The sequence below is a fragment of the Ailuropoda melanoleuca genome, chromosome 3 (assembly GCF_002007445.2).
Source record: "Ailuropoda melanoleuca isolate Jingjing chromosome 3, ASM200744v2, whole genome shotgun sequence".
Classification (NCBI taxonomy): Eukaryota; Metazoa; Chordata; class Mammalia; order Carnivora; family Ursidae; genus Ailuropoda; species Ailuropoda melanoleuca.
In genome coordinates, this window is record NC_048220.1 from 113,580,474 (window position 1) to 113,594,739 (window position 14,266).

The following is a 14,266-nucleotide window of genomic DNA, read 5'->3' on the forward strand; positions in this document are numbered from 1 at the left end:
CATAAAGATAAAAAAGGAAAACCTTGGTATCTTTCTAGTCTTTGAATTAGAAAGTATTCCTTAAAGCAATGGAGAAAACATCAAGAGATTTAAATATGAAATACGTATATATTACAGTCCTCAAAAATCAATATGACAAAAAATTAACATACTAAAAGGCTCACAAAAATTTAAATAAAAACAAAACACTAAGATCCTAATACATGAAAAACAACAACAAATGGTCAATTCTAAGAGAAATGGTAACAACCAAATTAAAAAAAAAGTTCACCCTCAGTATGAATCAAAGTTACAAAAAGTGGGATACTTTTTTTGTCTCTCAAAATGAAAGAGTCAAAAAATCATAATAACGGGGGTGCCTGGCTGGGTCACTCAGTAGAGCATGCAACTCATGATCTTGGGGTTATAAGTTCAAGCCCCACATTGGGTGTAGAGATGACTTAAAAATAAAATGTTTTAAAAAATCATAATAATGTTGAAATGAAACAATTAGCTGGATGATCTATTTATGGGATTCTGCACTGCACAAGTTTTAGGAAAGTAGAGTTTACCAACATGTATCAACTGGCCAAAACTGTTGATATCCACTCATCCAGTAATTCTACTTCTAAAATTTGATTAATCCTGGGGAAATAAATGAAAATACACACAGTGGATTAACACAGAAAAAAAGGTTAGAGCGTTATTTTTAATTAACAAAAAGTGAAATTAAATGAAAAGCCCAACTTTGGGGAAACCATTAAATAAAATATGGTGTATTAAGAAAATTCTACAAAACTATTAAAATATATTTGCAAAGATTTCTTAATGACTCACCGTGTTACACGAAGGGGAAAACTTATGCTATAGTATTAAATGGGGAAAATGAGAACGATTTTATATCCTGATCCACCATGATAAAAATGCATGGAAAAAAGGCTAAAAGGAAATGGTAAAATGTTAATAGTACTTTTCACTGAGTAGAGAGATCACGGATGGTCTTTATTTTCTACTTTGTACTTTACTGCATTTCTAAAAGTCACATACTATTTTTATTAAAAAATAGTAACAAAGTACTCCTGCATAATCACAACCAGTTTCTTCTCTAGGTTGAAGACATAAATTAAGAGTTGTACTGGAAGAGGGGCACCTGGGTGGCTCAGCTGCTTAAAGCATCTGACTCTTGGTTTTGGCTCAGGTCATGATCTCAGGGGCGTGGAATGGAGCCCCAAGTCGGGCTCTGCACTCAGCATGGAGTTTGCTTGTCCCTCTCCCTCTGCTCCTTACCCCATTTACGTGTGCTCTCTCTCTCTCTCGCTCTTTATCTCAAATAAATAAAATCTTTTAAAAAATGAGTTGTACTAGAAAAATTAAAACAACTTAAAAATGCCATTAGACCAAGCTATTTACTTATCAGTTGAAAATTGCTACAGTAAATGAAGCTACACGGTTAGGACAGCCTTTCAAAGTGCTTCTAAAACACTTTCAGAGTGAGACAAAGACCTGTCTAAGGCTGGATCGCAAACAGGAAGATTTTTACAATTTAAACAAAGAAAATATATCCAATGTTTAATTCAAATCCTTCAACTAGAAAGAGATTTGCCATATTCCCCAGAGACAGTCTGGTATAGATTCTAGATATAAGAATAAAAGATCAAATGATCGTATCAAGTATTTCAAGACACAACTGTAGAAGTCAGAAGAGTTAATTAAAGGGGTGCCTGGGTGGCTTAATTGGTTGAGCATTTGCCTTCAGCTCAGATCATGATCCTGGGGTCCTGGGATCAAGCCCCGCATCCAGCTCCCCACTCAGCAGGGAATCTGCTTCTCCCTCTCCCTCTGCCCTCTACCCCCACCCCCTACCCCGTCCCCCACCCCCTGCTTTCTCCTTTGTGCTCATTTCTGTTAATTTTATAATTTTATCTGCAAAACATGAGACACACAAAAAGACCAAAACTGTTACATTTTATCAAACCACTTTCCCACAAAACAACAATGACAACAGAAAATATAATGGAAAAAATCAACAAGGAGAGAAATTTTTTTTTTATGTACTTCCTGGCACAATGCAAACTGTGGTAGAGATCTGGCATGATGTCCAACTTCATGAAATATTTCTTGGTTCCTTCTGGTTCATGGACATTACATTCTCTGGTAAGATTATTCTGTTCCCTCCCAGTTGGGGGTGTTTAATTCCATATTTTAGCCAAGACAATGGTAGGACATCATGCAGTCACAGTCATCATTCAAATATTCATTTATTCATTCAGTCAACTAATAGTTAGTGCCTATCATGTGCAGGCTGGATAGGGAAGGAAAATTTTCCCTATAGCTCTGAAGACTAGTATTTTAGGACTGAAAGAGGCTACATCCAAAGGTTAGTGAACAGTTTTATCATCCAAAATAGCTGAGGTATTTAAAGCAGTAGCAGTCATCTAAAAATTTGTATAGTTTCCTAATTGGTTGGCCATTATTTGGGGTGAGTAGGGATGGCATAGATCAGGGTAGATACCCTTGAATCTCTGTGAGCATCAGGAATTAACTGTAGGCTGAAACAATGCCTCACCTGGGCATTACTTCTAGGTGTAAGCATGTATGGCTGTGATCCATACAAATTCATTCCTCAATATGACTAAATTCACAGTTTAAGAATCCATAGAATTCTTTTCACACCCATGTATTTTCTCATTAAGTGAATGCTAAGATGGGGGCGCCTGGGTGGCACAGCAGTTAAGCGTCTGCCTTCGGCTCAGGGCGTGATCCCGGCATTATGGGATCGAGCCCCACATCAGGCTCCTCCGCTATGAGCCTGTTTCTTCCTCTCCCACTCCCCCTGCTTGTGTTCCCTCTCTCACTGGCTGTCTCTATCTCTGTTGAGTAAATAAATAAAGTATTAAAAAAAAAATGAATGCTAAGATGAAGTTTTAAAAGTATTAAAGGTAGAAACTTCTAGAGGCGCCTGAGTAGTGGAGTCGGTTAAGCGTCTGACTCTTGATTTCAGCTTGGGGCATGATCTCAGGGTTGTGAGATTGAGCCCCGGAGTTCACACCATGCTCAGGGAGGAGTCTGCTTGAGATTTTCTCTCTCCCTCTTCCTCTGCCCCTCCTCTTCATGCGCGCTCTCTCTCTCCCCCCAAAATAAATAAATAAATCTTTAAAAAAAAACAAAAAGAAATTTCTAGAAAAATTACTCATTACTAAAAACAGCTTTAGGGACACCTGGCTGGCTCCGTTGGAAGGGCATGTGAGTCTGACTCTTGATCTCAGAGTCATGAGTTCAAGCCCCACATTGGGTGTAGAGATTACTTAAAAAGAAAAAGAAAAAATAAATAAAAATAGCTTCAACAACTATGGCTATATAGCAAAAGAAAATATTATTGGCCTCTCTGCAAGACTAAACTCAAAAAGAGTGATTTAGCTTAAAGTAAATACCAACGGGTGAAGATTTACCAGAAAGTTTTACAATACATCATACCTCATTGAATGAATCAGGCCTAATATGATCATCTGAAATCAATAAATTCTCAGACTCTACCTTACTGAGAAAAGAATCAAGCCCTCACAGACAACTTTAATCACACCAAACAAACAAACAAACAAAGAGGAAACCACGAAAAATATTAAGAACAAGACACCAAGGGGCGCCTGGGTGGCTCAGTCGGCTAAGGCTAAGCGGCTGCCTTTGGCTCTGGTCCTGATCCCTGCTCAGCAGGGAGTCTGCTTCTCCCTTTCCCTCTGCCCCCCACCCTCCACTTGTGCTCTTTCCTGCTCTCTCACTCTCTCAAATAAATAAAATCTTAAAAAAAAAAAAAAAAAAAGAACAAGACAACCAAGATGAAATGGATTTACCACAAAATTTTATAATGATTCTAAAGAACATTTAGCATTATTTACTGGAATTAATCAATAGCATGTAATCGGATGGGGAAATTCTTAACTTCCTGGCCTGTAAGGCATCAAATTAGACAAGCTCGGAAAAAACCTTCTGCTTTAACAAGATCATAGTATATTTAACAATTCAGTAACAGATTAAAAATACAAATTACAGAATATATTTATCCTAACCAAACCAAAATAGACTTCTCATGAACAAGCACTAACAACAGAAGGAGAATCTTTAACGTAATGTAACACTATACATTGACTCAATGGAAAATACAGCCCTTAAAGACACTCTGAACTACAACATTTATACATAAAGAAATGTCTTCGTTAATACAACACAATTTTGCACTGAGCACTTTGTTTACCCAGCACCCACTTCATTCGTCCTCTTGTCACTACTCTGATTTCCATTTTCTCCACGCAGTCCAGGAACTTCAGGAAAAATGACCTCAGAAACCACTCTAGATGTAGGCTTGGCTGGCCTAAGGGTAATCTCACTCCCTTACTAGTGACAGGTTCAGAAATCCAGATGTAAGCCAAGGGGTGTCTCATTGCCCTGCCTCCGTGAATTGGCTCAGGGATGGGCACTAACCCAATAAAGCCCAATAAGAACAAGGGAAAGTTTGCTCAAGGCTTTTGAAAAAGAAGTTCCCTTGCTCTTCAAGAGGGAACCATTGGAACTGACCTGTCTTGTCCTCTGGATGTTGTGTTGGGCACACCAGAGGCCTCAAACCACTGCTTCCTTCTAGCACTGAGGTTGGGGCCAACTCACAGAGCAGGGCAAGGTAAGAGAATACAGGAGCACAGCTAAAGCCCCCGATGTCAGCACACCTACCCACACTTATGACTGGACTTTCTTCAGATACATAACCCAAGAAATCTCCTTGCTTGTTTAAGGCAGAATGTGTTGGAATTTCTGCTTCGGGCAGCCAAAGTCATCCTAAGTGGTACAGATCAAAGGCTCTTTTGGAATTTCAAAATCACAGATGGGATTAAAGCACTGGGTCTTAAGCTATAAAAATGCTACAGAGAAGGACAAAAGCGTTTTTTATACATATATGTATACCTATGAGAAAAACGGGTCATTGATTATGTAATAGACAGGGAGTGGTGAGAAACTGCTGAATATTTGATCCACGGATCTATCATCTACTGGGTCTGTGATTTAGCCAGCCTCCTGGTGCATAGAGCAACATACTGATTCAACGCCTCCATCTATGCTCTCACTGGCTAAGTTTTCGACAGCTACATTCACGAACAGAGATTCTGACCCAAGCTTAAAGAGTCAAGCAGAATACTTTATATGTGAGTTTTATCCACGAAACTAGAGAAAATTTTTCTCTACACAATTAATTATTTGTATAAGGAATCAGAGAGAAAGTCAGGACAGCAAAACCTTGGCTTTTACAAACTGAAAGCCGTGAGGTATTTCCAAATGTAATACTTACGAAATATGATTAGTCAATAGCATATTTTAGCAAATTAGAGAAATCCCTAAAGATCTGTTTTAAGAAAAAACCTAAAAACAAGCTTTTACCTAATTATTAGAGGACACATTTATAAAAATTTTTAAGGATTATCTTAATAATTCACCTCTCATAGCTGCAAAATTCTGTGTAAATAAAAAATCAAAATTAGTCAAGATTGGCTCCATAGCAATGGGAATTCTTAAAAACCTAAAACAGTCTACCATATTTAAATAGTAGCACAAATATATAATATTCTTTTTTTTTTTTTAAGATTTTAGTTATTTATTTGACAGAGAGAGAGAGAGCACAAGCAGGGAGAGCGGCAGGCAGAGGGGGAGGCAAGTTCCCTGCTGAGCAGGGAGCCCGATGTGGGACTCCATCCGGGATCCTGGGATCATGACCTGAGCCGAAGGCAGACGCTTAACCAACAAAGCCACCGAGGCATCCTGGAAATGTATAACATGTATATTCTTAAACGTATAATGTATATATTCTTACATAAATTAGAACATTCTTTGTGTTCCCTCCAACACTTGTTTAGATGGACCTTTGCTAAATGCCTTAAAAATTAAAGCAGTAAATATTTATGACACATTTTGATTTTACTAGATTTATAAAACAATTAAAAGATTATTTTTAAAAATAGAAATAATACTGTTTATTTCCCATGTTATTCAACTAAGTCAGAATGAGATCAATTGAAAAAAGAGCCTTAATGAAATGCATATCTTTAGAAAATTCAGTTTTTCAGGACATCTTAGACATTCCATATAGTCCTTGAGAATGTCTGGACTTCCTATTAAAAAAGTCAAGGGATGCCTGGGTGACTCAGTGGGGCAAGTATCTGACTCTCGATTTCAGCTCAGGTCATGATCTCAGGGTTGTGAGACTGAGCCCCAAGTTGGGCTCCGCACTCAGCGAGGAGTCTGCTTGAGATTTGCATTCCCTCTCCCTCTGCCCCTTCCCCTGCTTGTGTGTGCATGTGCACACTCGTTCTCTCTCTCTCTCTCTAAACTAAATAAATAAATAAATAAAACCTTAAAAAAAAAAGTAAGTTTTCAGTCCTGAGTACCATCTGCAAGACCAGGCAACACCAATAGCAGAAAAGAGAATGTTGCTATGCTCTATACGCCAGGCCCACCACTGGATTTTTTCTTCATCTATTCAATGAAGCAGCTCTGTGAGATAAAAATTTTACCCCATTTTCAGAGATGAGGAATCGGAGATTCAGAGAGACGCATCAGCTAGCTATTAGGCAGTGGAGCTAGAATCTGAATCTATCTGGCTCTAAATCCAAGGTTTGATCCCCAGCGAATGGATTAAACGTAGGCAGATAAGATTACAAAGGGAGTAAAAGGGAAAAGCTATTAGCTGCTCACCAAAATCCATGTTTGCTTTGGGCTTACTGTGTCCCCAGAAAATTCATATCTTGAAGCCCTAACCCCTAGTACCTTAAAATATGACTGTATTTGGAGAGATGGCCTTTAAAGAGGTGATTAAGTTAAAATGAGGCAATTAGGCTGGGCCCTAATCCAGTCTGACCAATATCCTTAAAGTAAGAGAAAATGTGGATACAAAAAGAGACCAAGACCACATAAGGACACAGCAAGAAGAGAACCATCTACAAGCCAAGGAGAGGACTCAGAAGAAACCAAACCTGCCTACACCTTGACCTGGGGCCGCCAACCTCCAGACTGTGAGAAAATAAACTTCTGTTGTTTAAACTGGGATTTCGTTATGGCAGCCTTAGCAAACTAATAGGATGTTCTGTTATTCCCAGGAACATGGCGAGGCAACAATTCCCAGCTTCCCTAACAGTTAGATTTGGCCATGTGACTAAATTTTAGCCAAAGATATGTGAGTGGGAGTGGTATGTGCCATTCCTAGGCATCCCATGCACATTCCTCTATTTCCCCATCCCTTCCGGCTGGCTGGAAGAGGGACCGTGCCTAGAGTACCCTTGAGAGCCTCATAATGACGACAGCGACATTGTCCTACCCGAATCCCAGATGACCACGTGAAGGAGAGTTGCCCACCAATGTGTCAACCACCCATTACTGTTAACTGAACAAGAAGTAGATTTCCATAATGCCTGAACTTTTGTGTTGCTTTCTTAGAGCAGCTAGACCACCCCAACACTGCGGCACAAGAAAGTATAGGGAGAGTGGAAAGAAGGAAATACAGAAATGCATGTGGTGGGCCACACTGGCTGCTAGCAGTAACTCTGTCCGAGGCTGCTTCCGCAGAGATGGCCTCAGCCTCCCAATCCTTTTCGACTCAGGGACTGCCAGGGATGGGAACACAATGCTTCCAATCTTGCAACATACTTTTGGAGAAATAACAGACCAAACCAGAATATAATTCTGTGCCATAAATTTTCCTAGCAGAACATTTGTTAAATTTGGCCCAATAACTCACTAAGTGTGCTCAAACACTCAGAAGTCATGACTGATAAATGGTAATGGAACACTCCCCCATCTTGGCATCTTCCTCCTGATGACAAGTTGCCCTGTTTGTGCTGAAAGCTACCAAGAGGTGTGTAGACAGCCTGTGGTTACCAACCCTTGATGTTGCAACATTCAAGGGTTTCTCTGTCCTTCAAAGCTCTCAAAATAAATGGAACTTCACAGAAGTAATATTACAAAATTCCATACAACCATTCGATACATTTAAGGGAGGGGAGGATGACAGGAATTGTCAGTAAAACACAATAAATAATTTTTTTAAAAAGCTAGAAATGACTGATCTATATAGTTTTGTACTGTAAGATCATCATGCTTACAGAGAAGGAAAAGACCAACCTTCTCTGATCAATAAACATTGACCTTAGGCAAAATCTCTGTAGAGGCATCAAAACAGAATTATCTTTGTAGAATTTCACAAATGGAGAGTATATCAGGGTATCAGTTATTCTCTTGCTTGAAAGAACAAGTTTGAACATTATAGTGAAAAAGTATTCTTGTGTACCATATTTCTACTCTTTGGGATAGACAGATTTCAAAAAGACAAGTAATGTCAGATGGAGAACCAATGCTGATTTTCCAGGAGACGGCAAAATCTCTCCAGTTTGGTGTCATATGCATAAAGCCTTTGCGTATCGGGGAAAACAGCCCCTCCCAATTCTCCAGAGTCGTGTAGAATTATCACAAGGGTCTTTTATATAAAGGTTATATTCTACAGACCTTATCTAGTACAGATAAAAAGTATTATTACCATAATCGGGATTGTGCCTAAAAAGAGGTCCAAGTGTATATGGCCTAAGATATTATAATTTATAACCAAGCAATGAATCTCTTCCTTCCTGACTGATACACACTTTCTAACTCCTGGACAGACCTTCTACGACTTCCTAATTCTATCTCCCGAGAGGCCTAGCTAACCACCTGAAACTGCAAACTCGGCAGGTATCCTGGTTTTGGAAAATTTAAGAAAGCTAGGTTCCCAGTCTTAAGGTAGTGTCTGCAGTCTTCCTATCTAAAAGTGAGCCAACAGCGTGTTGCCTTCCCTGGACAGCACTGGAAGAAAAAAAAAAGACTATAACAACAAGGACCTCAGGAAGGCAGCCAGAATCATAGGAGGCCCTATGGTAAGGACCCACCACAACAGAAAAAAGCCCAACACTTGTGCTGCACACCCAGCAAGATGGCACCACTAGCAGGCAGCGAGACCGGGAACTATGGGAATCCCAGGCACAGGCGGTGCTGTGAATGCAGAAAGAAAAGTGTCCAAGGCTGAGCAGGAGAGAGCAGAAACTATGGAGGAAGTGGTAACTGGGTTAAGCAGGATTTCAAAAGGCAAGGAAGGGCAGGGATAGCATTCCAAAGAGAAGGAACAATATGTGCAAAGGCCTGAAAGTCCTTGACCTATTTGAAGAGACAATAGCAGCCAGCATGACTGAAATCAGGCCCAGAGAGTAAGAAATTAGTTTAACATGAGGCCCAAAGGCTAAATCAGAACCAGAAACTAAAAGGCAACCAATACCTCACCAAGGAGCATAAACTTTATGGCACGGCACGTGGGGACTGCGACCCAAGCCTGATCCCTTGAGGTGACTCTATCCCATGATGCTGGGAACCTGAGCTGCCCAAGTCACTGCCATCATTACCCAACAAAACCCCAGGCTCTCCAGGAGCTATGATTCAATTACAAAATAAGGGCAAGACCTGAGAAGGGGGGAGGGGGGAGGAGGGAGGAGGAAAGCTGGAGGAGCCTATGAGGCTTACAAGGCTGTAGTGAGGCAGTCATCAGGAAGGTTTTAGATGGAGAAGGTAGCTTCTGTCAGACTAGATTTAGCATGTGCACCACAGTACTCCTGATTCTTCCCGGAATTTAGGTGAAATGTGCCTAACACAGAGGCAGAATTACACCACTAGGATTCCTCTTCACCTGACCCACCCCTCCCTAACTTACCAATTCAGTCTGTTCCTGATTAAATATTCCAAGTCTATGTAAAGTCTCCCTAAAAAGGTTCCAGAACCATAGAGATGCTGAAAAATCTCTTGAGTCTCAAAAGTTTAGCAGAAAAGATTATGAGCACAGCCTGAGCATGACCAGAGGGCAGGACTGCCTTACTTTTTCGTAGTAGCCCCAAAGGGCCAAGAGCCAGACAGGAAAGCTGGGGAGTTTTCCTGTGTGTGTGCAACGTCACAAAACAGGACTGTCAGTCCTATCCTGAAGCTACCTACATTAAGCGACGCTCTAGCCTTTAACCCTTCACCCAGCCCAATCTAGGGATTCCAGATGACGGCACGAGTATGTGGTACAAAATACCAGCATAATAATTAGAAAGCTCCAGGAATGTTTCATCCCACATACAATCTACATTAATACAACGTTATTGTTCTTTCAAGCCCACAGACTGAATGCACCTTGGAGGAACAACAATTTGCCAACTCCATAAGGTTGCTTCCTGAAGCTAGCTAACTGCCCGTGTCCCCTTCTCGGTGTTCTTATCCACATCCGGTCTTCCATGCAGCCCTCCAAGCACCTGTGTCCAAGCAAAGTCAGCTTGGACAACTTCTGACATTTGACTTAATCCCCTTTGGATCCACTCAAGGAAAACTTGAGAACAGCTTCTGTTCCAAGAGTCTTTCAGGAGCTCGACACAGCATCAGGTGACCCATGCAAAGGCTGAGGACATAAACCAGTAAAGGTACAATGCCAAGGACAGTTTTTCAAAGGGCACCTGTGCTTTTATAGAATCTTTTCATCTTTTTGTTTAAATGCTCACCCTTTTGGGCCTTCGTCCCCCAGGGATATGAAAGGTTTTTAGAAAGAATACCTTCTTCCTTATAATATTCTCATTAACTTTTCTCTCTTTTTTTGGTTTTCAAAAAGAAGTAACAGAAAGACCAGCCCTTTGAATGCCTGCTCTGGGCCAGTCCACTGGTCAAGGACTTCGTCTAACTTGAACGTGCTCTGAACAGATCACAGCTTCAGAAAAGACGAAAAACAGTAAAGGCTCAGTGGAACAGATTAACAAAATGTCTTTAATAAATCCTCTTTAAGACAACTACACAGTTTGACCTTTTACTAAAGTACACTGACGATGAAGTCCTTATTTAAAAAAAAAAAAAAAAAAAGATATTATTGGGGGGGAGTAGGCCCTAAATGTCAGGGTGCTTTATATAAGAAGTCTTGAGTTGTATCTCTTACTTTAGGCTTTATCACCAATAATAATTCTATGTACTATGCTCAAATTATCCTATGTCCAATAAGAGCATGACCTGGGGGGCGCCTGGGTGGCACAGCGGTTAAGCGTCTGCCTTCGGCTCAGGGCGTGATCCCGGCGTTGTGGGATCGAGCCCCACGTCAGGCTCCTCTGCTATGAGCCTGCTTCTTCCTCTCCCACTCCCCCTGCTTGTGTTCCCTCTCTCGCTGGCTGTCTCTATCTCTGTTGAATAAATAATAAAATCTTTAAAAAAAAAAAAAAAAAAGAGCATGACCTTGGCTAAAACTAGCTTTCTGGTCACATCATTTACTCCGTGAGGAAATGTTTTAGCACCCTCTACTGGCCACTCGTTATATCTAGTCAGCTCAGAAGCTCTCCCTGTCGTGCAGCTAACTTCCAAAGGTCAGATGGTGGCTACAGCAAAGGCCACCCCAACCCTCCTTCAAAGCCACCTGTGCAACAGCTGGGCCACAAGCCACTGCCACAAAACGAAAGGACAAAATCCTTAAGTGCTCTCCTGCCACTGCTTCTTCATGAGTCCTATTAGAGCTGGCAGATTTCACCAATACCGCCATGAGCCCCTGGCTTGCACCCACCTCCAGTAACTGACCCAGCCTCATTTCTACCCTCACAGATTCTTCTATGGGCTAAGCCTATATGACCAACCCGTCTCGTCTGCGTCATCTAGCCTGCTCTGGCGGGATGTGGGTGTCTGGAGAGACCAGCTCACCTATCTGGTATCACCTGGGTAAACAGAGGACAGAAAGAAGAGCCTGGAGGACATATTTTCCCCTACAATCTCATAGATGTGATATCAATCAACTCCCTGCCCTTGCATGTAGATTATTCAGAGTGGGGGGTTGTGGGAAGATGCCAGAAGAGAACTTCTCCTCTCCCATGACTTCATGACAAAGCAACTTCTCATTTTTCACTGTCCTCTAGAGAAAGCAAGGCTCCCTTAGCAGGATCTAATACAAGTAACCATTAACCCTATAAGCTCTCATTATCTGGCTCACTTCCTTTCAGAAAGGAAAATATTAGTCAGCATGGTATTCAGCATTCAATAACAGAAGGAAAGGGAGAGAAGGAGGGGTAAGAATATAAAAGGTGGAGCATTTCTTCACTCCCAAATCTTGCTAGATGGAGCTACTGTTTACTGATAGTAAGTGCCTACTGGTTTGGCATCAATTATCTACTGAGTGAAAAATTTTCTTTAGAAGAGGATGTGGTAAAGGACTCCTGCCATCAAAGAGCCTGCAATTCGGTTGCAAAGACCAAACATGCCAAAGGAAATAATTAAAAAGTGGTAAAGTGTCATATCCTTTAGTAAAAAACATATACCAGAAATTCCACAAATACACACACACACCCCCCAAGTCCCTTTCTCTTTCTCTCTCATGTATGGAAAAATGATTAATATATCAATAATGGTCATCTCTGCTGGAATTTCAGGTCTGTACTTTTTTTCTTCATATTTTTCAGTACCGTTTGAATGCCCTACAATAAGAATGGAGTATCCTAACAAAGAGAACAGAAACAAATTAAAAACCAATTTATCAAGAGTATACACAAAAGAAATTGCTTACGAATATAATATGGTATGTGGGATATAATCTATGAACACAGTTACATAAAAATATAAGGAAAAAGACTGGAAGAAAATAGATCCCACTATTAATGATCATTTTTATCTAGGGGCTACCATGCTTTTTTTTCTTTCTGCCTTTCATGTGCTTTCTCATTTTCTAGAAAGTAAATCAATCTTTACTTAAAGAAATTCAAATGTTAAATGACTTCCACTCTTATTTTAAAATATCATTAGTAAAGTACTTTACTGATAAGCGTGGGCTGAAGGACGTACCTGGAATGAGCGCTGTGCTGATGAGGATATCCACCTCTTTGCACTGTTGAGCAAAAAGTTTCATTTCAGCTTCGATGAACTCTTTGGACATCTCTTTCGCATATCCTCCCTGGCCCTCACCAGATTCCTTCAAGTCCACTTCCAAGGGCTCAGCACCAAGAGACTTGAACTGCTCCAAAGCTGCAGCTCTGGTGATGATTGAAGGGAAAGCAGTGGTTATTTTAGGTCCTTGAGAAATCAAGATCATCTTTTACATATACATTTTGGGGGTTTTTTCGGGTTTAAGTTATTTAAATTCCAGTTAGTTAACACACAGTGTAGTATTAGTTTCAGGTGTACAGTATAGTGAGTCAGCACTTCCATACAACACCCAGTGCTCATCAGAACAGGTGCACTCCTTAATCCCCATCACCTCTTTCACCCATCCCCACACCACCTCCCCTCTGGTAACCGGTTTGTTCTCTGTAGTTAAGAGTCTGTTACTTGGTTGCCCTCTCTCTCTTTTTTTTCCCTTTGCTTATCTGTTTTCTTTCTTAAATTCCACATATGAGTGAAATCATATGGTATTTGTCTTTCTCTGAGTTATTTCACTTAGCATTAGACTCTCTAGCTCTATCCATGTCATTGCAATTGGCAAGATTTCATTCTTTTATATGGCTGAATAATATTCCACTGTGTATATATACACCACATCTTTTTTATCCATTCATTAGTCAATGGGCACTTGAGCTGCTTCCATAATTTGGCTGTTGTAGATAATTTTACTATAAACATTGGGATGCATGTATCCCTTTGAATTAGTACTTTTGAAAAAAAAAGACTTAGTATTTTTGTATTCTTTGGATAAATACCTAGTAGTGCAATTGCCAGACTGTAGGGTAGTTCTATTTTCAACCTTTTGAGAAAACTCCATACTGTTTACCAGAGTGGCTGTACCAGTTTGCATTCCCACCAACAGTGCAAGAGGGTTCCTTTTTCTCCACATCTTCACCAACACCTGTTGTTTCTTGTGTTGTTGATTTTAGCCATTCTGACAGGTGTGAGTTGATATCACATTGTGGTTTTGATTTGCATTTCCCTGATGATGAGTGATGTTGAGCATCTTTTCATGTGTCTGTTGACCATCTGTAGGTCTTCTTTGGAAAGATGTCTATTCACATCTTCTGCCCATTTTTTAATTGGGTTGTTTTTTGTGTGTTGAGTTTTAAGAAGAGCAAACTGTATATATANTAGGTCTTCTTTGGAAAGATGTCTATTCACATCTTCTGCCCATTTTTTAATTGGGTTGTTTTTTGTGTGTTGAGTTTTAAGAAGAGCAAACTGTATATATACAAAATTGGAGATTTTCTTTTGATATCTCTGACTGGACTATTTCAGTTATTTCCAAAAGTATGTACCACTT

The 14,266-nt window shown here is 40.3% G+C and overlaps 1 protein-coding gene across 5 annotated transcripts in view; it reads right to left on the reverse strand.

Annotated features, from left to right (window-relative positions):
- NNT (nicotinamide nucleotide transhydrogenase) overlaps nucleotides 1-14,266 on the reverse strand; it is a 94,169-nt gene that overhangs the window by 48,844 nt on the left and 31,059 nt on the right. For all 5 annotated transcript variants that reach the window (XM_002921712.4, XM_011228085.3, XM_034656942.1 and 2 more), the window contains one exon: nucleotides 12,865-13,052. In XM_002921712.4, coding sequence (XP_002921758.1) covers nucleotides 12,865-13,052 — 188 coding nt within the window. The remainder of the gene's footprint in view (nucleotides 1-12,864; nucleotides 13,053-14,266) is intronic.